Consider the following 26,744-nt stretch of genomic DNA (forward strand, 5'->3'; position numbering starts at 1 on the left):
TGCTACATTCAGCATTGAAAATGTTTTAATTACCTTCCTGTTTTTGCCTGTCTGGGAGAAGATATTTGTTTGGAATAGTCAGGTAGCACCTCTGCAAGCGTCGCCTCTCTCTGTTTGGGCCCTCTGTTGGATCCAGTTGCCAAGAAGTTGGGTAATAGACTGGGTCATACCAGAGTGCTCTGACAAAAAAAAAAAAAGAGATATGTTAGGAGTTTGGCAGCAGAGGCAGTATATGTGCTCATAAATTCTGCTCTTCTTTAACAAGTAGAAAGACAGAAGTTGCACAGAAGTACACTGGACAATTATTTCTGAAAAAGTATTAAAAGACTGAATTCTGTAGTTTATTTTCATGAGCTATTCCACTGAATGACTTTTCACAAGCTGCTACTGTAAGACTGTTCTTCAAGTTACTCACTCTAATGAAAACATCAATACAATGCATCCAATACTATTTTGAAAACTCTGCTGCTGCAAACATGAGACAATACTAGTTCTGCAGTGCTGAAAATACCCTAGTTTCATTTCTTATCAACATTAATATCCTTTGTTCTACACTACTTAGTGAACAGAGCATCTAGATGCTAATGTGAATAACATTATCCCAAAAATGTTTCTTTACTCCATCCATGTTGTGCAAGATATGAAAACTTTAGGAAACTCTTCACTGTATTAGGCGTAGCAAAATGCATATGATGAAAAAAAATGTCTAAATGGGATAGAAATACTACTTGATTACTGACCCTAAAAGATAGGGTAAAAGAAAAATCAAGTCTTTTACAAGTCTAACTATCAGATGGTTAGCAGAAGGAATTCTAATTTTAGTATCATCTCCATGTCATATGCCTCTGAGTAGAATGAGAAGCACACATCAGGCATCAAGTCTCTCTCACTTTTTCCCCCGAGATGAGAAAACTCACCGATCATGCGTAAGCTGTTGAACAAGTTCCTGCCAATGTCTGCTGGCACTTAGCTCTGCCTTATACATTCCCCTGATGTGCTGGATTACTTTCTTCCTTTCCATTCCTTGTGACAGCGACACAGCTTGTGTGATGTCTGAAGCTATTTTAGAAATGTCTTTAGACTTTGTATCTAGACGCTGAAAGAGACTGAGAAAAGTTGTGTTTTAAAATGCCAAATAAACACACTGAAAAAGTAAAGACCGAAATGCCTCAAAATAAAATCAGTTTGGCAGTAGATATGTAGAGTTCTTGTTACAGCAGATGCAGAACAACTTAGCCTACATAATAAGATTCATGAATACCTTCTGCTTCTTAGTCATCAAAAAACTTACTACTTTTGGCCAAAGACAAAACTAGCCAGTTAGAAGATCAATGGCTATGTTTTAATGTGCTTGACTAATTCACGTATACACATTACAATAAAAATCTGGAGTTTTAAGGACTTTAACTGTTTAAAGGACTCTAATTTACCACTGATTAAGTCTCCTAAATCATTCAACATAATAAAGTCTTAATACTCGTCTGCATGGACTTGACTAAGCTGACCTTGACATCTATTACACTTGCTTACTTTAAAGCACATTGTGTGTACATCTCAAATCTGATTTTATGGCAAAGCCTGAAATCTAAATTAATATAAAACTCAATCTATCACAAGGTACTGAAATTTACAATTATACCAATGAGCAGTAATCTACATAGCTCACAAAAAATATTCAAATTGCATAGTGAATACAGTATTTCATTTGTTGAAAATCAGGGTTAGTTGCAGGGAAATTTAATTGCACAGACCACAGCAACAGGAGATGTGATTGGACAGATGCAATAGTCATAAAATTAAGGGTAAAATGCCAAATGTGCAAAAAACCAATCCAGTACTGAGGTTCACACAATGCCATTTATTATACAACCTACCAAAATGTGTATGCCAATAACAGCATACTTAAAACTCTGAAAGCTACTGATACTGTTAATTTGAAAAAAAACCCATCCATAATCACACAGGCAACTTTGCAATGGGAAGTGTTGAACAGAGAACATTTCTTAAAGTTCTTGCAGCCTCTAAGGTACTTACTTCTGCCGATTATTAGCCATTGTCTTCTCCCAAGCAGCTTTGTTTACACCTTCTTCCATCTCATATTTCTTCTGATCCTGAATGGAAGTTTAACACATTATTTTCTTCTTTCAGATGGACAAAATAAGGAAGGGGGGGCAAAAGGGTATGCCAGTTTTAAAAAGAGTGACAATACTGTTCAACGGATATCTTCACAGCACTTAAAACCAGCAAGGTTTCATTTCATTACTGCCATTTTATTATATTTATATATAAAATTTTCTCTTTGCAAGAAATCAAAAATTATTTTCTTGAAAATAAGAGATACTAGTAGCTTATTATGAACTCTCATCTCCCTCTGGAATAAATAATATGTTTAACCAGGAAGTCTGTGAGCTTGCTGTGAAAAGTTGAGAGTATGTGACAGAAATATTGAGAACCTAAAGAGAATTCCCAAAAGCATAAGCCATGCACCAAAGAACACCACAATCTGCAGTTAAACTCTGATCCTATATAACACAACTATCTCAAATACTCCCAGTTTTTAAAGCAAAGTTTTTATTCACAAACCTCTTTCAAAGCTTTTATTAAATCTGGTTTTGGTCGTGGACTCAGGGGAATGCATTTATAGCCACAACTTTTCAATGTATTCATTAAGTCTCTTGCTGCTCTTTGTTGTTCTTTGGTCATTCCATCGCTGTGATTGTGCATTAACTCATACAAATAGAGCGCTAATTTAGGCCCATGCTAGAAGACGAAAAGAAGGAAAGAGGAGAATACAGATGTACAGTCATGCTCATTTCCAGAACACTGAGCAATATTTTTCCCTCCACTTTTATTCCCTTTTCTAGTCAGACTGTGCAGATTTCTTCTAATTATTCTCTAATTTAAAGAAAAAGACAGCTTTAATGGTTAAAGATAAACTTTTATAAAACTAGAAAAATATGCTGAATCTTATCCTCACATGGTAAAATTTACCCCAGCCTCTTGTGACTTTTCAAATGGCTTGCAAGAAAATTGTTTTTCCCCCCAGTACTCAGTTCCTGCAACCTTATTTATACTTCAGGTCTCTATGTGCCAGAGACTTCTAATTTTGCCTGCCAATAAACCTACACCTCATTTGATTAATCAAATTAAAGCTGACAGATAATGAAGTTAAGCAGACATAAGCCATAAATGCACTCAACATAACACTCCCACACCAAAACCACTGCTAGTACATCAGCTCTTTTCTACATGATAAAACTTATTTATTTGAATAATGTACACGTGATCAGAAATACGTGAGTGCCATGAACTAATCCAATAAATACTTTCTCTCCTTAGAATATTGTGACTCAATCTGTGGCATGTCTTTTATTTCATTCTTGCAGTTCCTGAAGATCTCCAACTGCAACATTCCTACCTGATTTCTCCTTGTGACTCAAAGAAATTATTGCTTTCAAGCTTGCACTATCATAGCACAATTAGAAGCTTTCTTCTGACAAACTCAGAAAAGCAGGGAGAACCTATTCAGCTTTTTAACTTACGAACATGGAATACACAATCCCACTTTAAGATCTAATAAAGGTTAAGTAAGAAAAGAGAGCATTGCTTTGGTTGAGGATTGACTGCTTAAAATCTAGTTGCAATCAATTCTTACAAGCTTCAGGAAATCTGCAGTTAAGAGTTCCAAAGCAAGGTTAATTCCTTCCTTAATTTGCTTTTTTAGGGTATGGTAATTCCCAGCTTCCTCAGTAAAATTCTTCATGTTAAAACTAGTATCACCGTTCGTCTCTGCACAGCACAGGGGATATGTATGATGCAGAATGGCATCAACCAGACTTAATTCCATCTGTTCACAGGATAGTATAACAATTGCAGAAGTAAACACAGGTTTTGTATGACAATCGTCAGTCACTAAACATTGCTCAAGTACCAGTGAACAACTTGCCACATGCACTTCTAAATAACCATAAAATCTAGACCAAAAAAAAATGAATATAGGTTTTAGAAACTTCTCTCAAAAACTCTTGAGCTTACTTGCAAAGTTGGGCTAAGACAGTCACGCAAAATCTCTTGCTGGTTTATTTCATGCGCCATCTCCAAAGCCTGCTTCCTCTCCTGCAGAGGACTTACAGGAGACAAGCTATGCACAAGAAGCCTCCCAAGCTGTGTACGGAATGTGTCCTTACATAACAAGAGGATTCTGTTCCACTGCTGTTTTGGAGTGCTCATTCTGCTGGTGCCCTAAGTAATGGAGACAACTTTTTAATATTACATGATTAGGACTTTCTTTTATCAAGTTTTTCACATTAATATGATCAAAATGCAAGACAAAGTTTCAGCTACCAAAATAAGTGTTTTGGTTTAATATAGTGACTTATTATGGGTTAAAAGGCATCCTAAAAAACAATCCACAAAGTGAAAATTGTGATGTAGAGGATTAAAAAACCAGAGGGTTTCTTTATTGCTCATTTTAATCAACAGCCCTTTTACATTAATCACTAGTTTCTGAATGGATTACCTCAAAAGATTAGAAACCAGGCATTGGAAGGAGATGTGTGTGTTCCCAAGAAAAAACTTGCTATCTTTGAAAAGTACTAGAAATATGGCACAAGGGAAAGTTAATACACCTATCAAACATAATTCTTCCAGGCTAGAAAGAAAATTAGGTAGAACTGTTTTACTAAAATGACATAAGGAAGAGTAATAATACACTTAGTATTATTCAAGCAAAAATGGATTGCCTTGGAATGCCTGACAAGCTAACACCTGCATGTTAGAAGACTTTCACCGCTTTATTAAGAATTGAAAAAAGAGAAAGTTCTCCTTCCCAACTCTAAAATATACTATAAACGAATTGCTCAAAAAATCTCCACCACCTGTAGATACACAGAAGATCTGGTTTTATAGGCTTCAGCAAACCTAAATGTTGAAGTTTAAGAGACCAAACAAATTTTCATAGTACAAGAAAGTAAGTTCTGTGTTCTTGTTCAAGAAGAATTTTGCTAAATGTAAAGGTAAAAATCAGAACAGATCCATATTTTATTTTACAACTGCAAAGTAACTGGGAAACCACAGTTTTTAATGCCACAGTTGAATGGATAGAGGCAGTAAGAAAAGCATTAATGGACAGAATACACTATGCATGAAAGTTCCAAATAAATGAACCTTATGAAATACGCTTTAATGTGGACAGCGTCTAATTACTTACAACAGATACTTTGATTCCTTCCACCAACATTTTGACCATTTCTTTAAGAAAAGGATTTATTCTGCTAGTCAGTTCTTGCTGGCTTTCCTCTTCGGGAACTTCTAGCTGGGATGTTGTAAGTCTGCTTTGACTTGTATTTTCTGTTATACCCAGTACATCAAGGCAGTCTTCGGTAGAGGCTTAAAATTTAAGAGGTACATATTGATCAGTACCATCTCAAGCAAGACAATCCTACAAACCTTTAGTTGGCAATATATTATATCAAAAACTGCCTTTACTGATATATATACCATACTTACACTCTCTCTTGCTTTTGCAGAATTTGATCTAGCTCTCAAAGTCATCAAATCTTGCTAACCAATGTAGCCATTTCGTAGAAAAATTGTATTTTAAGAGAGCAGATGCTCCCTTTGGCAGTTAAATCTTCATGTAGTAATTCAGGCAGTTAACACACAAATGGACTAATGCAGAAATAAAACAACTTGTTTGGTTCATTCGGATAAAAACATTACCCAGATTGCCAGTTACATAATACAGAGAGACAAATCATAGAGAATGATGCTTTATGGCTAAATCCATTAAACTTATGTCACTGGAACAACTTGCCTCTCTAACACTTCAGCATTCCAAAAGCAAGAACTTTTGAACAGAAACAAACAAAAAAAATCCTACCTAAATAAATGAGCCTGTTAACAGCCAAAACAGTCAGCCTCTGTAACCTTTGTGCAAACTCAGACTCAGTGGCTTGGATAGGATTTTCTTGGCTCATTCTCCGCTGCATCATCATGTTGAATTCCTCACTTGCTAGTGAGCGCATTTTCACCAGCAGAGCATCAGACTGAGCAAGTGAAAACTTCCTGGAACCTTTAAGGAGAGAAGCATGAATACAATTCTACTAAAATGCACAAAACCTCCACACACAGCAACTACTTTCACCCAAAGATTTCACATCATTTAATGAAACAAAAATGTGAAATATACCAGTATTAAAGGGAACATAAGTGTCATTGGGTATTTGTCTTTCTTATTTTTAATTTTTAAAGCTTTGAGAATAAATATATAAATTTCAAATAATAAGCAATACCATGAATGAGTTAGTCTCAAGACACGATTTATTGTATGACTTCCATATCTTTGTGCTAAACATTCACACCCACTACTTTTATTCCTCTTATTGTATTAATAGGATAAGGGATTAAAAATTAGTGATAGAACAGAATCTTGCATATTGCAGAGTGGGTTCATCAGCACAAATGAGCCAGACATGTCACCAAACACATTTTGTAGCATACCTATTGCCACTAATAGAAGCAAAGTATCTAAACTCACAAGAATATTCCTCAGAATTTTCCTGACATGAACTGGGAGGCCTTGACTGTCCTTCCTTCCTTGGGAAATACCCATTTCTATTAACCTTTAGTGCCTTACCAAGTTCACTAATATTAAAACATTTCCACTGTACTGAACATATATACATATACATATATATATATAATATTTCAGTAGGTTGATGGAGAGGGGGTCTCAAAAGCTGACCATCTCAAGAGAAACATTCTCATAGTAAACAGGAAATAAGTATTTGCCAGGTTTTTAAACTGTATCTTCTGTGAAGTCTTTAATGCAGCTTTATTTGTAAGAGACATATAAAATCAACTTACATCCAATGTCAAAACCTTTACAGAAGGACTGACTAGCTATGAAATACGGAAAGTATTACTGTTAAAGCTAGAACTCAACACATGTTTTAAAAACACAACCACAGTGGCACTTCCAAATATAAATTTGGAGTGGCAGGTATTTATTTCAAGATGGTCTCTAATGAAAAGTTGTGCAACAAAGCAATCCCCACATCATAATTGTGTTAGTTACAAGCACTAACTTGATTTTGGCATTAACTTACTGTGAGGTTGGCTATTACAAGCATTACAAATTACTTTAAAAACATCTTTACTAAACAACTTGTGAATTTAAGAGAATCTCCAAAGAAGGTAATACCATGGAATCATCAAATAATACATACAGGAGAAAGCACAAATAGCACAAGCACACTTCTGCTACTCACCCGCGATGCCTTTGCGCTTTTGAAACATTGCACAATGTGGTGCTGAGGGTGCCGGGGCTGAACTGGCCTGCTCCTGAGCATCTTGGCTTGCTGTGGTTTTTATTAACTCAATGGCTGCTTGAAGAACTTTTAACTGTAGAACAGCTGCCATATCTAGAGAGAGAATCATACAAAGTACACGTGACATCTTCAGGAATTTTTACCAGATGTTTGTAACAAGTCAAACCACAACATGTGTCAAGAGCTAGAAAATTCTAGATTCCACAGGAGTCACACAAAGTCACTTCACTATGCCAGAGATAGACACTACAGAAACGACTTGTCATAGAAAAGCCGTTGAATTTGATCACTCTACAACTAAATGAAACTGTACAGAATGTTTTCATTTAAATATCCTTAAAGAACTTTTACAGTCACTGTTTTTTCAGATTAGCAGTACACAATTCTTGACCACAAGGCAGGCTCCTAATGGAAACTCCTAATTTGAGAACCACTTAGAAGAGAAAGATTCATTACCAGAAAACTCCCCCTTCTCCCTCAGCAGGAATATTAAACAAAAAACAGTGGGGAAGGGATTTAATTTTCCAGTCCCATGACCCCAGAAATTAGCAGACAACTTACTTTGCATCCTTGCATTTTTACTGTTTTGAAGATGACCCAGCAGCACAATGAGGTCTTCAATAACACGAAAATATTGAGAACCTGAGGAGCTGCAGGCATGAATTGCAACTGCTACCAGCAGCTGTTGTATATCACATGCAAGTAACTTGTAGTCATTCAAGGGAATGCTGCAAACAAAGTTGTAGTTACCAGAAACATGACAATTCTAGTAGATTGTAACTCTTAACAAGACCCATTATTATTCCCCTTGCTACTTCTGCCAACTGTACCTAATATTTTATTGTACTTCATATAAAAATATCACTGCTGAAGACTAGAACATTATAATTCAAGACATTTCTGTAGTGTTAACTTTGACAGATTGGATGTCTGCAAATTTTTGAGGCGTTCTAATGTTGAGTGCAGCACAGTTTTATTGGAAAAGCAATGATGTATTACTATCAGATTTTTAAGTTGAAGTCTGAAATCTTATATTTCAGAAAAAAAAAATCAGGACAATCTAATTTTGTAGTCATGCTGAAAAAAAACTATGTTGAGGTAAAAAGGAAACCTTTCAGTTTCTTCAGGATACCTACTAATGAAATAAAATAAAACCCTGTCTCTCCTTTGTTCCCTGTATAATCTTTTTTAAAGTACAGAATCTTTATCACTAATAAAGTCATTGAAGTTACTCAGAATCTCAAATATTAAATCATAGGCAGTACAGGAGAGACTTTTCCTCAGTTTTGATATTGGCCATAGAGACAGTAGAATGCTACCATTTCCTGGGCCTTTATCTTACTGTTCAGGTTTATTAAGAAAAGCATTGAAAGTAAAGACAGTGTGACAAACTCGCATTTTAAAATGTCATTTCACTTGAACGTTTAAGGTATGGAAAGAACATTTTGTATTCTACTATTTGAACTGACTAAACATTAGCTTAACAGGTACAAAGTTGAAAACATCAAACCCAGTATTTTGTACACACTCTCTGATAATTTTAAAAAGGAGAAAAAATGCAATACAGTAATTTCTTGCTAGCCTTAAGGCTGTGCCTAGAATATTTGATAGCAACAAAAACAATACTCACTTTGTTTCCAGTCCATTGAGAGCAGCCAGTGTATTACACAACACATAGAGCAAACCATTATCAAGTAGCAGGTCTGCAACTTTTGAGCAGGAATTTATGATTTGCAGAAGGAGACAGAAACAGTTATGCAGCAGAACGTTATCATAGAGTGAATTCTCTATTAGACCCAGAACAGGAATGACACACCATTTTCGAAAGAGGCCAACATTCTTGACATCTTCCAGATCAAATCTATTAACAGAAATATGAGTAAATGGCATCCTAAAGAACAATCTGATAACAAAAACAGTACAGACAACTGGAATACCAGTTATGTATCATATGCTTGTATTTTGGCAAAGATGTCCAAGGAAATTTCCTACATTTCACTGTAGTAACAATACCCATCTACTAAAAAATCCAATAAGAGAAGAATAAATTTTTCATATAGTCACAAAAAAATGAAGTGCCTAAAAAATAAATCTGATGCTTCAGCTAACTACCAACTGTCTACAACATAGACATGAAAATAGCTCATGAAAACAGAGGGGTTTTTAATCTGTGTAGAAGAATGTTGCATCACTCTTCCAATGTCACTATTATAACTAACATAGACACTATCAAGAGAACAGATACAGCTTGTCATCACTGTAACAATATACTGACTGGCAGCAGGTTTGATATTCTATATCCATTACTGCTGAAGATTAATTAAGTTTGGCACTTGGCTTATAGTGATTGCAGAATTCAAAGTGGTGCTTCAGACCTTGTTTTATTTGTACACCAAGAAACTGCATTACTATTATAAGGTTATCAGCCCATCATATGACTATTATATACAATCATAAAACTTAAGACATTAGAATTATCTTTCCGGCCACATAATAAATCCTGAAGAAGTAACAGTTTTCTGCCTTGGGACAAGTTAAGCAGCCATGACTAAATATTGCAGTTAAACAAGAAATGGTTTTGAATGGTGAAGATCAGGTCAAGAGGCAAAAGTAACTTGTCTACAAATCCTGCAGAGGCAGCAATTGAGAAGGAACTTTTTGCAATATTTTTCCAATTATTATATTTACATATGTGATTTCTGTACTAGCATTAAGTAGCAGACTAATTCTAAAAAATATCATTTACTTTTATAGCTGACTGCTTAAAGGTAATCTCCTTTTCTATCAATATAAGGTGGCTCTTTGGTTCATGAAAATGGTGTATCTCTGGGATTTTTCCCTAAAAGAGACAGCCATTCAAATTTGGAGCCAAGACAAGGAAGCAGCTGTGGCATCAAGATTTTTCTTTAATTACCTACCAAAATCCAAGAGAAGTCTAGTGACTACTACTTAAAACTTTTAAGGATACAAATCAGTTTCCCGTAGGATCAGAGACAGAGAAAATTAAACTGATTACACAACATTTGAATTCAAGGCCTCTGAGGCACTCAAAATCTGAGTATTTACAAGATCCTTGCTGACAGCCTCCATCAGGTGAAGTTGCTTACAAACAACTTAAGGGCCACACAATAGCCCTAAGGATTTTAATACATGTCTATGTTAAACAAGCAAAACATAGCAAAATAGTTTTGAATGAATCTTTCTTATGGTTGTTGACCAGCAAAGTGCACTGCTTGTAACTCACATATTGTTACAGGACATAAAAGCACCGCATTACTTACTCTTCATCCAAGCCAACAGAGCAGCCAAAAAGCATTTCCAAAAAGCATTCTAAAACTTCCTGAGTCCCCTGATGAAGATACAGCTGGTTGGCTAGCAAAGAAAAGCCACGATTCTTTAAGAATTTTTCCTTCTGCTCCCTCCTTGCTCTGTTGAAATATGCATCCAACAACTAAAAGAAAAAGCATAATCATAGTGTAAGAATGAAACATTTAATATAACTGCCCTGAAAGTTAAATTTCTGTCTGTCATTGAAATATTTTTTTTTAAATTCAAGATTGCAAACATCAATCATACTATTGCAGCTGCACTCTACACTGTCCTTGTTAAAATTAATATTTGATAATACATTTTTGACCTGAACACACATTTTTCATCATGTTTGGGGCAGATGAAATCACACCAAACAGTTAGCAAATGCGTACATAAATGCTCAAACTTTTTTATATTTGTTCAATCTTACACTTCAGTGTGCATGCAAACGCATGCATGATATTTGTTGTCAATAAGGCCATACTTTTCTTATACAGTCTTATTCTTTTTCAAATTAAAACAGAAAACTACTCAAAGTTTTTTATCTACAGAAACACTGTCCTTAATACTACAAATATCTCTGAAAACATTTTGAAGCCTCAAGTCCATCTTCAGTCCACAAATGTGTGGACAACTCCTCAGAGTAACTCAGTCAACTCTATTACAAGTCAAACGAAGGTGCAAGCACTTTTTTACACACTACATCATGTTTTGTGTCACTGACTTTCTGCATTGCTGCTTCCATTTACAATGGTAATGCTATCAATAAGCTCTTAAGGCCTTTGGCTTACATTAGGGACTATATCTATACAAAGAGTCTGTGTTTATGTTGCTTTGTTGTTTACTTGTTTTTGGGGTTTTTTTTTTAATCCATAGGGTGAAAACTCATCTTAAAACTCAGAAATAAATGTAGAAAACTGAAGAAAAGGAAACAAAAATATTAAAACCCTGCCACATTTCCAACATATTAACCATATTGGTTCACATCTTTTTAGGAGAAAACATTTGATATAGGCCTACTTTAATGACTCCTTGTTGTATGAGAGGAGATGGGTGGTTCACCAGAACTATGAGATAATCGGGTTGGATAAGTTTGTCCATCACATCTTCTAGCATGATATCTGGTAGAATTAGGAGAACTCCACGCAAGAGATCATATAACCCGCAACAGATAAGCACAAGATAGTCTTCTGCACATCTGAAAACAGAGGAACAGGTTTCAGCACAGCAGGAAAGATTAAAAAATGCAAAATTGCAATTATTGAGGGACAGAAAAAGGGTTCAGGTTAGAAATTTGGAATACATAATTTCTCCAATACTCCGAACTTCCTAGCAAAAATCCTGATTTTTAAAATTTGTTATGTAAATACAGTAAAAAATGAAACGGAATATTCTATACACTAAAAGCCTAATAAATTTGTGTATGACAGCCATTGAACACATTCCCTTAGTTTTCAGAATTTAAAATTTTATGCAATATTAATCAATGCAAGAACTGTGAAATTAATGCTCATGTTAACTTATTATTTTTTGTGCTTACCTGTCATCAGGGCTTTCAGATGGCTTTGGGGTATCCTCATTAGGTGAAGAAAAAGCAAGACTGTCCCAGTCTTCAGTAAGAACATTCTTGTCAGCAAAGCTTGGCCAGCGAGCAATGGCTGATGATGCTCCAAGAACAGAGAATGCCAAACCCAACCCTGCAAAATTACTCTGCCCCTTTTGAAATGAAGCCAGTCCTTTCAGATTGTCAGGACGACACAGTGATGCCTCAGCTGCACCGGCACCACCAGCAGCTTCACTACATTTCAGGTCTGTATCAGCTTCTTTACTCTCTAATGCGCTTTCAGATAACTCTACTTCTTTTGCAATATCCTCAAATGTTTCGGCAGATGTTAGCTCTGAGTCACAAACTGTTTTTGCAGACTCACAGCTGCTAAGGAAGAGTTCTTCCTGTACTCTCTTTATAGTTTCAGAACTTTCTACAAAACCAATTCTACCCTGAAGATCAACGTAGTCACGCTCACCAAGGATCTGCAGGTCATCAACACTGCTTCCCATTCTTTCAGTCAGTCTTTTTCGATGAACTTGGGGTGAGGAAGTAGGTGATGCTGGTAAGCTTTTAGAAAGCCTTCTAGGTGCCTGAGAGCTTATCTTCTGCTGTACACTAGCCTTGGAAATGCTCCCTAGAGAAATAAGGGCATCTTAAACATTCACACTAAAACCCAGCTTTTCTATTAATGTTACACTCTTCATATATTTAAAATTGTAGAGTCCCAAGTTAATTTTATGAGAAAAACTGATTCAATGCCTAACAAAGCTCAGATCTGGTTAATCAAAGTAGAGATATTAAACTACTATGCAGCCATATATTTAGCAAGTCACAAATGTGAAAGAAACAAAAAGCAAAGTAATCTTCGCCAATGTAGTGGAGCTTCTAGATTGAAGTTATGATCCTTTCACCTAACTCTCAGCAGGAACATTTACAGAACCATGGAAGGTGGAGAGCACATCTGGAGGTGTCTACACCTCCAGATGTGGAGGGTGTCTACACCTCCAGATGCGGAGGGTGTCTACACACCCCTTGCTCAAAGCAGGGTCAAATAAAGCAGCTTGTTCTATTACAAACTTTGTGTAAGAGGTTTAATCTGCAGTGTTTCAGTGGACATCAAATTACTACTCAGGAACTCTTTTGCACCAAAGTTTTACAGATACTTCAAATTTAGAACAAATAACTACATGTTTTAATTAACAGTGCTTGCTTTTAACTACACATTTTGACCTGAAATAGTCAAACTTTCAGAGCATATTACAAGTCTTTAACAAAATATATTTTTGAGAGAGAAAGATGTCTGTATAGAAGACTGGTAGAAGCAGTTACCTGTTAGACTAGGAAAAGGAGAATTTTTTCATTCACAAGTATTTTGAAAACTATGCATCAGTTAGTACTAATGCAATGATGATGCATTAGGAATGTATTTTTTATGAGAAATCTATGAAATATATGAAAGAAATACATGAATATACCTACACACATACATGTGCCAACACAGCCAGACCAAACTGCCCTTCACCCAGGGAGATCTACACAGCTGCAGCAGTCTTATGTTCAAGCTTTAACACACATTAGCAGGTAGTACAACAAATTGCAACTCCACATGCAGGTAGCAGGTTACCTAACACACATATACGTTCCACTATTTTATAGAATCTTACAGTGTTAAGGTGTTGGAATGGACCTTTAAAATCTTCTAGTCCTAGCAGCTCCTACCATGGGAGGTGCCATTAGATCAGGTTGCTCAGAACTTCATCCAACCTGGCCTTGAGTACTGCCAGGGTTGGGGCATCCACAGCCTCCCCAGGCAACTTGTTCCAGTGTCTTGCCACCCTCACAGTGAAAAATTTCTTCCTACTACCTAACCTAAACTTCCCTCTTAATTTGTACCCATTACTCCTTGTCCTATCACTATTATAGTTCCTGATTAAATATAAGATTATATAAATTATACATTTATTTATATAAATTTGGAAATTCAAATTAAGAATCACAAATACTCAAACATTTTCACAAAAAATTATGTTGAGTATTCCTCTAATACACATGAATAATCTGTTCAAAAACAATAATTTGGTAATACTGACATTTAAAAAAGTATTAAAAGTACTTATTTGGAAGAATGAGTTTTCATACGTTTTCCATATGGGGAAAAGGACTGATTCCATACACAATTTAGTACTGTGATATATTCTTCAGACCACTTTACTGGAAAATTAAAAAAACTTGAATAAACTTGTTTCAACTGAAGTAGTGCTTGAAGAGTCAATTTCCTTTTCCTAAACAAAATAGCAACACGATATCAATTGTAAAAGGTATTACACTGTGAGACTCAGAATATAGCCAGTCACACATGATCTGGAACATATGGGTGGATGTTAGGGATTATGCACAAGAAAGAAACGTATCAGCTTAATGCTCTCTGCCCAATTAAGATAGCTGCTTATGGCTGACTACTTCAGATGCTGCCTGGTCAGGGCACTCTCATACATCTCTAGCAGGTCTGTTTAACAAATGAAATGATTCTGCTTATCTGGTGCATTTCACTGCCTGAGCCATCATCATGGCAATTTGTTTCAACTTAAGAATGAAGAGCAATTTAGGTAGCATGTTCTGTTCCATCCTTCTTACTCTGCTGTTCAGTCATCAAGCTCCAAGGGACAGGGGAGCTTTATAAAAAATATCAGTGGGAAACTAACACTTTAGGGTACTCTAGTAATTTGCCAAAAGATTGTGTCTTAATATCCTTGTTTCTCCAGTATTGTTTTACCTTCCAGTGGTAAAGCTGTAAATCCTGTTGGAGATGTAATCATAAATGCAGAATTGTCTACTGACTTCCCACCACTGCTGGAATATCTCAGGTACTTAAGTGATTCAACTTTCTCCTGGAAAATTTTGCCATCTAGAAAGAAAAGATAAGGGGGAAAGTTACATAAAAGCTTTTTATGTTTGCATTGCTGATAAATTAGATTCACAGTAGTGAGTGGTGGTTGCATTTGGAGCTGATTGCTGAAGGGTAACGAGAAGTGCTCAAGTCCAAACAACTAAGAAAAAGCACTTTTTGGTTTAGTGATATGACTTCAAAATTTATCTTAGAACAATAAAAATACTATGATGTACTAAAGCAATTACATTTAATGACAGTCCTTGCAGACATACAAGTAGTGACAAATTACTTTTTGTCATATCAAAAACAACAGGCTGTTCTCAAATAGCCTAAAAAGGTTTCAAGTATCACAACATGCTATTACTCAGTTTTAGAATGGTTAGTATTAGAGGACAGATACAGATAAACACAACTATGCTGTCTTTGAAATTGATCACTAAAACTTGAGGTACACAGGTGTACCTTGAGGTACACAGCAAAAGGAGAAAATAATTCAAACTTAGGTAAACATGGAAAGCATCATCCAAGTTATAGCTTAGGTTGTACAATGCTAATATTAAAGCACTGACTATACATTGTTTCACATTTTAAAGAAGACCAAGAAATATTTTTTAAAGCTTACATCCGTCATTTTGCAAACATGATCATCCAGTACAGATATATTAAAGCAGCTGTTGTTCTAGGTCTGCACCCCTCAAATCCCACAAGCACTGCCAGGCACTCTTATGCAATGAACTGATGGTGCCTGACAATGATGTCTTGTAGTGCAAATCATTAATTGCTAAAAATGCTCCTGGGAACCTTTATTTTTCTTGGAATTCAGCTACAGGAAACAGGAAAGTACAAGTTCAGAAAGTACCAAATACACATTTCTGAAGAAGTTCCATTTACAGGTAAGCTAGATGATTTTTTTCTAAATTTGCCCACAGACAAATGTCCACACAGGAAGCTAAACTTAAGCATACCATTTAGCAGCAAACTTTAAGAAAGTTAAAGGCATAACCACCAAAGAAATTATCTATGGCTATAGACAGAAGAAAGCTCTCTAAGTACACAAAGTCTAACTGTAACCTGTTTCAGAAAAGTAAAAGTAGTTTACAGTATTAAGTTCCAACAGTTCAATAATTTTTAATATGTAGTCATTAAATTACAGGGAAGTTTCTTTAAAAAATATTAGTTTATTCCCAGATTTTTATCTTATTGTTTATCTAAATGTGCATATTTACCTATGTGCAGGGAGAAGTAGAAGTTGGTAGGGTTGTGACAAACATACGTATTAGTGGGAGGGTGAACTGCTAAGAGGAAATTGAAGATCAGGGTCAGCAATTCCAGGTCTGGAGGAGAACCAAGTACTTCTTCAATTATTTTCACAAATGACCTGCAAACCTCCTGAGGCAGGGATGCAAGGTGTCCCTCTTTATGCTCCTAGAAAGAAAGAGTAATACAACTGTAAGCTACTTGCAATTTTAATTTGACAAACTTATTTTTTAGATGTCATGCTGTAGTAGAACAGACAAGAAAAGAAGGTCAGCTAATAAAGCTGTATTCTTTAATTATGAGAGGAGCTACTGTACATCCAGAATGTTATCTCAGTCCATCCTGCACCAAATATTACATATGTTATGCAAGCTGATTTTTAGAAAAATGAGCATCTTCTCCATACTATACTGCCCTGCCATGAAATGCTGGAACCTTAGAACATGAATCACCATTGAAAGTATAGTTTAATGTCATTGGATTACATATTTGTAGAGAAATTAATTGTTGCCAATACCAGTAATTCAAACATATTAGTAAATTTCTGAACAGTACCACAGAGTCTACTCTATTTCCACTTCAGTAGACATTTTTATGAACATACACATTTGAGATTAATTTATATTTATAATTTCAGCTTAATCAAGCATTCTCTATAGTTCAACAACAGCTACCTGAAAAAAATTATTAGAAGAATATGGATTTTAGAACAAAACTTCAAGAAACTTGTGGGAAACCCTGACAAAAGGTGAGCATGGTGATTATCTTATTTCTTTCCAACTTCTCTAAATTTACCTCCTTTTTTGATACAAGCACCTTAACTGAGACTGCTGTGAGAAAAGATTAAATGAAGTTAATTTAAGTATTGTTTTCCAAAGAGAGTGGCCTCACCTTCTTTCCATCAGTCCCCACAAAATTGCCAAATCATTGACCAATCTGAGTAGTTTTTTAATCAAGAAGATAACTTTTTCCCCCAATGTGCAAAATAACAGGAGAAATACTATGAAATATTATGAAAAATTCTGTATCTAGGCATTTGCACTAATATGCAATTTGGGAAGTTAAATATATCACTAACAAGTTCCAAAAGTAGGGAACACTACATAAAAATGAAAAAAAAAAAATTACAGATACTAAAGCGAGGAAACAATTTTTGTAAAAAACATCATTAAAAGAGGAAAAAAAACATTTTATGTGCTTAAGTGAGAAACTCAGAGAAGAAAGGAATGCAAGACAGAAAATCATAATATAGGAAAAAGTGATTAGAATAATTATTTTCACAAATAGATACATGTACTATAATCAGGAAACCATTTCAAAATCACGTTCCTAATAAGTGTCTATCAAAGGACTGAAGCATTTCTCTAAAATCCTTTCTGACATAGCTATTTCCATGCCAGGGAGGAAGCTACTACTGTACCAAAATTTTGAGATTAGTACTCAGACTGAGCACAAGAGGCAGGCTGCCCCATTAGCTCTGATGAGATACAGCACATACAGCTTCACTACCTGCATAGTATCTGGCTTTCAGTAATGGAGACACAAAGCAGCAAGAGACATCTCAGGTCTTTCTATATCAAAGGGACAGTTCATTTCAGCTCCTGCTGGTGTATGGCAAGCAACCTAGAGCCTAGGTTTCCAAATCACACCAGATGGTTACAAGCTCTGGTCCCTCCTGCCCAGCAGTAAATGGAGCACCCAGCAGGGAACTGAACCAGTTTACAGCAACAACGCCTGTTGAAGATGGAAGTAGTCTGGAAGGACAGAGGACAGTCTGCTCAACTTTTGCCATAGAATTTAGTCACTTCTACCCCACCCTCCTCAAATAAAAATGAGTATTTCCAAGCACAAAGTAGGATTTTAGAGTGGAAGTACCTGCAGAACCTGACAAGTTAACAGGAAGTGATGGACCACTTGAGCTTTCAATAGCTGTTTAACATTAAACATCTGATGGTGATGGTTAGCTCTGATAAGGATTTCTAGAGCTGCTAACAGGGTTTCCCAAACACCTTGCTGAAAAACAAAAAACAGGAATGTAGCTTCAGAAATATATTTGTGAGTCTACATACTGAGGAAAAAACCCAACAAACACAACAAAGTCAAGTTAGTCTTATACCTAAGATAATGACTAAATGAATTCAAGTGGTCAGGTCAGAACAGGTTAGAAACCAATCAGAAAAGTCATGCTCATAGAAAATTTAGCATGTTTTAATGATTAAGCTACAAAAAAGACTTGTCTCAAATAAATTTTGTACATTTTTAGCTATATTAACCTTGAACAGTTATCTTCAACAGTTTAACTCCAGGAGAAAACAGGTCCTCCTTAGTTTCTCCACAAAAAATGTATCAATTCAATTAAGAAGTCATATGCATGACAGCACATTTACTGAATTTAATACACTAAGGTTACCTGCACCATTGGTCATAGGAGACTGATATTGCAAACAGCTATTCAAAGAAAAACAAGGAACATTAATTTTGGAAAATTGTAGTAATTATCTAACTACTACTCCTCCTTCAGTTGCTCACATGTAACTGGAAAAAAATTCAGAAATGATAATACTTATTTTTTTTTAAATATTGACTTTTAGACCTGAAGAATTTCCAAAATTAAAGTGCTTACCTTTGCTTTAGACCATATCTTCCAGTCAAGCAGCAGCTTTTCTAACAATTGAACATCTTGAATAACAGCAGTAGAATCTGGGTCAAGCTGGAATTGCCCATTTTCATTTACACAGAGAATCTCATCGCTGCAGCATCCTTCAAGGAGAGTCTTAAAGAGGGGGGAATTTTTTTTTTTGTGAATCAAAACAAAGCAGTACAGTTGTTCGATCCAATTTTTTAAAAAATTAAAATATTTAAAGAGATGGCATACTCTTGATAGAGAAGACATATCTATCTAGTCAACACCAATCTTGCTTCAAATCACTATTTTGCCTTCATAAAAACAGCTTCCAATATACAATTAAAATCTCAGTTTCTAGATTTGTCCTAATATTGAACAAAATATCAGGTTTAGAAGAGGACTTTACCTTCAGCATGCAAAATCCAACAATGCATTTTGGTTTGATCAGCACCCGACGAATCATAGAATAACCATTACAGTTGTCCATCTCCTGTATTCTCTGTTGATTGTATTTTGTTAAAGATAGTATAAGTTGTAGTGCTAAAGCTTGAGTGTCTTCACAGCTGCTAATCTCTACAACCTGAGGAAAAGACAAATTTAATAAGCAGTTTAAGTGGGAAACATCTAGAAAATAGCTTTGTTGCACACCTAAATAACTACTTATGGATTAAATCTCTGCTATAGCATTTGAGTTTATGTACGTAACCTTCATTTTGTCTGTTTGTACATTCAGATATTATATTTGAAGTGCTAATTTCTACTGTGCTAAATTATGATCTGCTAAGGAAATACAAGTCCCATTACAAGAATCCCTTTCAAAGAAAAAAAAAATGTGTTCTAAATAAATTTTAAGTAGAAGGTACTTGCCATACTACAAAGTCATAAGTTTGTGAAATACATGAGCCACTTATAACAATCAACTGTTTGCCCTGAAAAAAGTATTTCTGAAGTGTTTAAGCTATACAAAAAAGGTTCCTGAAGTTCTGGACTAAGTCTAGCTCTAAATGTCTAACATTGAAGTTTTATTTTCTCCATAAAGAGACTAACAATTTTATAGATGAAGACCATGAATCCTTTCTCTCTCTTGCCTTCTACAATTCTTGAATCCCAAGAGCAACTAGCATTTTTACCAAAAATATACAAGAATGAAATCTAACATTAATGGGATTTCAGGTCCTATAGGTTCTCTTGATATGTACCTGTTAATTCTGCTGCACTTACACATTCACACCTGTATTATAAGACCTGTATTGTCACACAGCTGATCTATCGTTTGCTTGCCTTAATGATGCAAACAGTCTTCAGCAGGATCTATAGCAGATACTCAGCATAAATTTACATAATAAAATAACACAGATTTAGATTTTAACCTCAGATTTCACTGTCAGTGGCAAAATTACAACAAGCAGTGTCTTTATAACCACAATCTAATGTGCATTGGTTACTACTCTCACCATATCTTTCAGAGCAATACCAGAGACATATAAATCAGACAAGTCTTAGGCCTATAGTAGTATTTTCAATTAACTGTAGTACTTCAGAAACTACTGCTAGCACAAATATTAGCCTCTCCATGTACAGGTCACAGTTAAGCAGTAACTAAGTTATGGCCTTACTATTTTTCAAATAGCCATTTTTCTTAGGATAAGCCTTTGAAGACAGGTGAAACAGTTATTGCCAAAAAGCTCTCACTATTCACTAAAAAAAATATAAAGCCTTGCACACCATGCAGTTTCACATTTATTCATTCTTGCATTGTGAATATCCTGTGGTTAAAGATATGCAATTAATTTAGGTGCCTCAAAATCAGAGACAAAACATATAATCAGTTCAAAGCATCCCTAAAAATAGTCTCTTTTGATATTTAAAAGCCCCATTTCTAAATCATAATGTAACTCCATCTTAAATACTGGCAGTATTATAAAAACCATAATACAACAGAATTATAATTACATTTCCAGTTTAAGACAATGTGCATGATGCAGTCTTATGCTGCAGGTATTTTCCACAAGTTTTCTTTAACAGAAAAGCATCACATGCAGAGTAGAGCAAGGCAGCTAGAATAATGTGATTTTCTACCCAAGGAAGAAAAAGATACAAGAGACAAGGAAAATTTTACATAGGAAAACACATACACACCCCCTACTCCTCCAGCCCCCTTACCCTAGCAAGGAGGAAAACAAATGCACCAGTGCCTCCAATTTCATGTAGTATGCTCTGAAGAGTTTTATATTCCACCGGCTGAAGTGCTTTTAGGTGTTGAGAGTCCAACACACTGCTCTGAACTTCTTTCAAACTGAAAGGTCTCTGAGAAGGTACAGTTTTCACTTGACCTTTCAGTCTAATGACAGGCTCGTATATGGTGTACTGACCAGGGCAGCTTGTGGTATAAACAATAGCAAGACTCTCCTGAAAAGAAAGGAATTTAATTTTTTTCTAGAAGTTTAACAAAAACCCCCCTCCCCTCCCCCCACAAGGACGCAAAAAGCCAAACACAAAAGCCACCTAACAGCAAGCAGTAACAACTTTGGCAGTTCATTTCTACTTTACCATTAACATGCACTGAGGTTGCGTGTGGATGCATGTACACTAAAATGCAACAGGATTTCCAGACCTTAGCAAACTCATGCAATAGCTAAAGCACAGAAAATTAAGAAAACACTAAGAAATTTCACCAAGGATCCCCCTCTCATCACCTGAAGAATTACATAACTGTTTTGCATAAAAAACAAAGTTACTCACAAATTTAAAATAAAATGAGCATATAGAGGTATTGAGTAAAGAGTTTCCTTTTCTAAAATGGCAAGTTCAAAACACTGATGTTTTTTCAAGTGTTCTCCAGCTTTTTGTTTTAATTCTATCCTTTAATAAGCTTTGCCATAAGAGAAACTCAACACAAGTTTCATTAATGAAGAGACTTAAACCAAAGGTCCTATGGAAAGTAACTAACTTTTTTTCACAGAAATGTAAAATTATCTTATTTGGAAGGTTATTTAAAATAGAGAAATAATTTCATTTAAGGAGCTTGCACTCTTTGCAGAAGTAAAAGATTGATTTATCACTTGAGCACATGGTTCTTCCCTCTGCCTATCTGGTGTTCCTTAAGGCAAAATAAGCTTCTAAGTTGCATGACTGATTTGTTAAGCTCTTATCCAATTAATTTCTTTTTAACCTACTCAAAATTTAGTACCATTGTCTACAAGGATCACATCCAGACAGAATGAGCCTTTGCCTACAGCTACAAAACGAAATCAGAAAAATCCCTCTAGTGGGAACAATTCATACAGCAGGAATTACTAGTGTATGAATTCCCAGAACACAGCAGGCTTCACTGATAAGCACGTTTTATTTTATTGTTCTTCTAGCAATAGTACAATTACACCTGCTTCTGGCAGGGCTGTTTCAGGCAGGAAAGATGAGAAAAGCAGTATCTGCCAGCTGGAAAATAACTTTTCAGACAAGCGTAACACAAACTTATTTCCTCCATAACCTTCAAGGAACTTGGATTAATTCTTTTGTTTCCTTAAAGCCAGATAAATCCTCATTTCTACTCTTCTCTCAATTTTAATCTTAAAAGGTTAATTTAAGCAGTACTTGGCTACTTTTACACTAATGGAGGGAAGAGCTATGTATCCATCCTAAAGCTTTTGGAGGTACCTGTTTACCCACTGTGATTTAATATGTAGTATTATTTATAGATGCTGGAGCATCTAGAAATTTTCAGAACCCAACCTAAAGCAAAATTAAATGGTCACCTTGTGTGGAGTTCAGCTCCCATTAAAATAAGTAGGAAGAGCCCTGCAATGATCTTCATGAGAAGAGGATTTGATCCTCTCTGATTTGATCACACGAAGCACTTTGGGAACCAGCAGCATTCCCACTTCTTAATCAGTTCTAAAAGATTAAGGACCATTTTTTAAGTAGAAACTTACAATTAGAGGCCCAACATCCACCTCCTTTTTTGTCATGAAGAGCTCCTTAATTTGTTCACATTGTAGAATCTCTTTACTTATATACTTTGAGCAGTCAGTCAATGTTTTGCCATATTTACAAGGCATTACAGATGTGAAGTCTGGTCCACACGTGTATAAGTAAAATGCTTCCTCTGGTCCAATATTTGCACCTAAGATCCAGAAAATAATGTGTTAATTCTTTACTATACAATAAAGCAAAATTCATACAGTGGCTAGTAGGATCAGAGACTTTACAAGGAATATCACCAACTGGATTTCTTAGTCTCTGATGATAAAACTATCAGTGCAGCCTAATGCTTGCTATTAGCTACAGTAAATCAGTGACTTCTGACACATCACAGGCCAGATTAATTCAGTGGCAAAGGCAACTGAAACAAAGTCAGGGAAATTACCTGCATGAACTAAAACTCAACAAGTCTGAATAATTCCACTTTTTAAAATTAAAAAGTCACCTATTCAAGCCTCCTCAAAGCTTTCAAATCATAGCAAGATTACAGATAGCAACAACATGCTGCATTGTCTTGGAGACTTGGGCAGTGACTGAGCAGGATGCAAAAACAACAGCTCACTACAACTGACAGAACCTATGGGAAAAAACCCCATAGGAAGCAGGAGACCAAATGAACCTTCCTCTCCTTTCTGGGCAGCACATCTTGGGTCATCTGTGACCTGAGAACACAAACTCAAAAGAAGCATCCAGAAGGATCCAGGTCTGATGTGTGGGTGCATGACAACTGTACAGCAGCAAATCCAGGGCTCTCTGGATACATCAGTTATACAGGCAGCAAGCAGGTGGCATGTAGATTCTACATGTTACATTTATGACAAGTTTCTCACCTATGGCCCACAAATACACATTTGCACACACAGGACCTGCATGCACCACACATCCTGGGCAAACTGATCTCACTTGTGGAGCAGTCCTGACTGGGCCATGTCATCCAAAATGCCAGGTGACAAAGCAGCAGGGTTCCAGACTTCAGCATTAAGCAAACACCCAGAAGTACTAGATAAGACTTCCCAAGGAAGGAGGAGAATTATACTTCTAAGAAATCTCCAAAGTATTGCTACAAGTTCCAGAATTAAGCTTGCTTAACTCAGAGCATTCAGTGGTTTAGATTTTGTTAGCTTTTTAATAGCTTTACGCAATTTGAAGCTAGCAGGTTAGCAGCAGGCAAGTGAAATCAATTTTCCAGGTAAGAGACTGAGTGCTTTAAGAAAAAAAACAGTAGAGCAAATATCACTATCTCTCTATCCCCTACTCCAAGGTATTATTTAAAAAAAAATTAAGAAATTTGCCAATTATGGCACTAAACAGAAAGCAAGAGAATATGGCAGAAGGGCACATTAGGAAGTATCCAATACTGAAACATTTGCCTACATTCTCCCTGATATATTATGCTGCTAAAGGGTGTATCGTTGTTTTTACTGTAAAAACTTTGCACATTAAAAAAGACATTAAAATAACCCATTGATTTTGGAGGGGAAAGTGGAAATGAGCACTTATTCAAGAAAAAAAGCATACAAAAATACCATTAAATAGAAGCAGATTTCCAAGATCCCATCTACCCGACAATCGAAGCAGATCTTCTTGAGATGATGTGCAATGGCCAATCATGCAAAATGTTTTGTTACTGTCAGATAAGCTCGTTTTCCTTGGTAGTGCAAAATCTAAATTAATCTCACATTGCCTAAAAATACATATAAACAAACAAGTTTAAATATTAAGAACCAATCAAAATTGCTATCCAAGATATTCATCTTGGGTTTAAAATTAATTTTAATATTCAGTAGGTGAGAAGCCATGCTGTCATCAACAATAAATTACTGAAGTCTTCAACTTTCAGGCACCTTAAAACTCAGTAACATAAGATATATGCATTCCAGTAGATGAGTAGAGTCCCAGCTAGGGTTGCTAGGGTTGCTGCAAAATCAAGTTTTCCTAGCTCTGAAATTCCTTCCTTCTTTCCTCTGACCTCAAAGAGGAAATGAATGGTATGTAACACTATACACACTTCTAAAACAGCACAATTTTTCAATCATTTCTACTATTCCTAACAAGGCAAAGTCCTTTGAGCATGCTAATGCACATCATGAAAACTGCGGTTCCCTAATGCTGGAAAACACCATGTTGAGGATTTACTTGGATCAGGAAACATTGTCAGAACTGGCGTGCTGCACAGCCACAGGCAATAAGCCTGATGCTTTCAGAAAGTATCCAATTAGTTTTATGTGCCTTTACATAAACAGACTGATTGGACTGTAAAGGTCACTCAAAACTTCCTGAAAGAGTCTAACTATTAGCAAACTAGCAACTAAATCTATATATAGAGAAGCCTTAACAACTACACTTGGGGAGAACATTGTAGTATTTTTAGCTTTCCCCTATATCTCCATATTTGGACTTTACTGAATACCAGCATTAACAGACTTAACATAGCTTTCACAGATTGGACTTTAGGAAGAAAGGGTGAAGACTGATATTTAATAAATTCCTATTTCTCCAATCAGTGAATAATTCATGCAGGCACAGGCCCACTCAATTTAGTATCAGGTACCTCATTTAGGAGCATGGACCTTAACTTTGCAGTGGAAGTACTACTCACCAGCAGTTCTTGTCTGAAATATTTTTTTTAAACTTCTTCCCTATTCATTCTTCTCAGTGGAACAAAGTGACTGCCTTTTCTCCTACTCCTCTTAATTTCTACTTCCAAAAGTATTGCCAGTACCTGATCTATACCGCCTCAATTTGGATTCAACCAGATACATTATGCCTACTGCTAACTTCATGCCATAGCTTATTTTGGATCTTACTCAAAATCTTGTAGCACTTGCCTCTTTCTTCATTTGTGACGAAGAAAAACATGTCTGCACTGGTCCATGGTATAAACTGACAATTCTCAAAGTAATCCATGAATATTCTGGATATCTGTAATATTCTAAAGAATTCCTAACAGTGTAACATACTCCTCTCCTATCCTCCCTTCTAGGAGGGTACTACTTGACCTTAACTTCAGCTTGCACCAAAATATTGCAGTGTTTTCTTACCAGAAAATATCTTTAAAATAAGATAAATGTCTAGGTACAACTAATGTATTCCTTACCTCTGACCAGAAACCCAGAGCAACAGCTTTCCATGGAAATTTTTTTTGCCTTCTGGCTTCTGCAGGTATTTTAATGCCAAATGCTGCCACCTGCCCACAAGGAAAACATTCCCCGGAGATTCAGCCTGTGCCAGCAGACCAGCTTTCATCTCGTCATTTGGATCCATGCACATACTATGTAAACATCAGAAAAGAAAAAATGAGGGCATGTGTTTTCATATTTGCATTTTAAGCCCCAAATCTGCACATTTTGGCCTCAGTTAGTTTGAGATTGTGTTCCTTAAGTTTGACAGGTAATTTTTTTAATTACAGTTCTATTTTTAGAATACTCAACATAAGGTAGGGAAATCATCACAACACTTTCACCTTTGTTATTTAACTTGTAGGCATAAATCTGCTTACATTTAAGATAAAAATATCTCTATTTTAGAGAAAAGTTGAATTCAATTTACTGAAAAAATGCAGGTGCTTTGAACACTGAAACAAAGTGTTCTAAAATTGCAGTTTTAGACACATTTCAAGGATACTTAAGCATTATTTATGAGAACTAAATTAGCGCTAAAATGTGCTCAAAAGATTAAAACCAAGACTATCCAAGTATTACATAGCAGCAATTTTCACAGCTGAGGTGTGATAACCTACAGCTGCAAAAATCTTTTCCATCTTCTCACATTTATTGTGTCATTTCATTAGAACTTGAA

The 26,744-nt window shown here is 35.7% G+C and overlaps 1 protein-coding gene across 2 annotated transcripts in view; it reads right to left on the reverse strand.

Moving 5' to 3' along the window:
• Window positions 1-26,744, reverse strand: part of LYST (lysosomal trafficking regulator) — a 73,841-nt gene that overhangs the window by 18,613 nt on the left and 28,484 nt on the right. For both annotated transcript variants that reach the window (XM_053937128.1, XM_053937127.1), the window contains exons 14-35: window positions 26,044-26,217; window positions 24,473-24,630; window positions 22,898-23,088; window positions 21,129-21,374; window positions 19,372-19,545; window positions 18,963-19,112; window positions 18,215-18,352; window positions 16,309-16,507; window positions 14,966-15,097; window positions 12,184-12,826; window positions 11,664-11,841; window positions 10,613-10,782; window positions 8,962-9,192; window positions 7,893-8,059; window positions 7,272-7,424; window positions 5,882-6,073; window positions 5,210-5,388; window positions 4,036-4,242; window positions 2,584-2,760; window positions 2,035-2,111; window positions 918-1,106; window positions 34-179 (exon numbers count right to left, since the gene is read on the reverse strand). In XM_053937128.1, coding sequence (XP_053793103.1) covers window positions 34-179; window positions 918-1,106; window positions 2,035-2,111; window positions 2,584-2,760; window positions 4,036-4,242; window positions 5,210-5,388; window positions 5,882-6,073; window positions 7,272-7,424; window positions 7,893-8,059; window positions 8,962-9,192; window positions 10,613-10,782; window positions 11,664-11,841; window positions 12,184-12,826; window positions 14,966-15,097; window positions 16,309-16,507; window positions 18,215-18,352; window positions 18,963-19,112; window positions 19,372-19,545; window positions 21,129-21,374; window positions 22,898-23,088; window positions 24,473-24,630; window positions 26,044-26,217 — 4,271 coding nt within the window. The remainder of the gene's footprint in view (window positions 1-33; window positions 180-917; window positions 1,107-2,034; window positions 2,112-2,583; window positions 2,761-4,035; window positions 4,243-5,209; window positions 5,389-5,881; window positions 6,074-7,271; window positions 7,425-7,892; window positions 8,060-8,961; window positions 9,193-10,612; window positions 10,783-11,663; window positions 11,842-12,183; window positions 12,827-14,965; window positions 15,098-16,308; window positions 16,508-18,214; window positions 18,353-18,962; window positions 19,113-19,371; window positions 19,546-21,128; window positions 21,375-22,897; window positions 23,089-24,472; window positions 24,631-26,043; window positions 26,218-26,744) is intronic.

Source organism: Vidua chalybeata, chromosome 3 (assembly GCF_026979565.1).
Source record: "Vidua chalybeata isolate OUT-0048 chromosome 3, bVidCha1 merged haplotype, whole genome shotgun sequence".
NCBI lineage: Eukaryota > Metazoa > Chordata > Aves > Passeriformes > Viduidae > Vidua > Vidua chalybeata.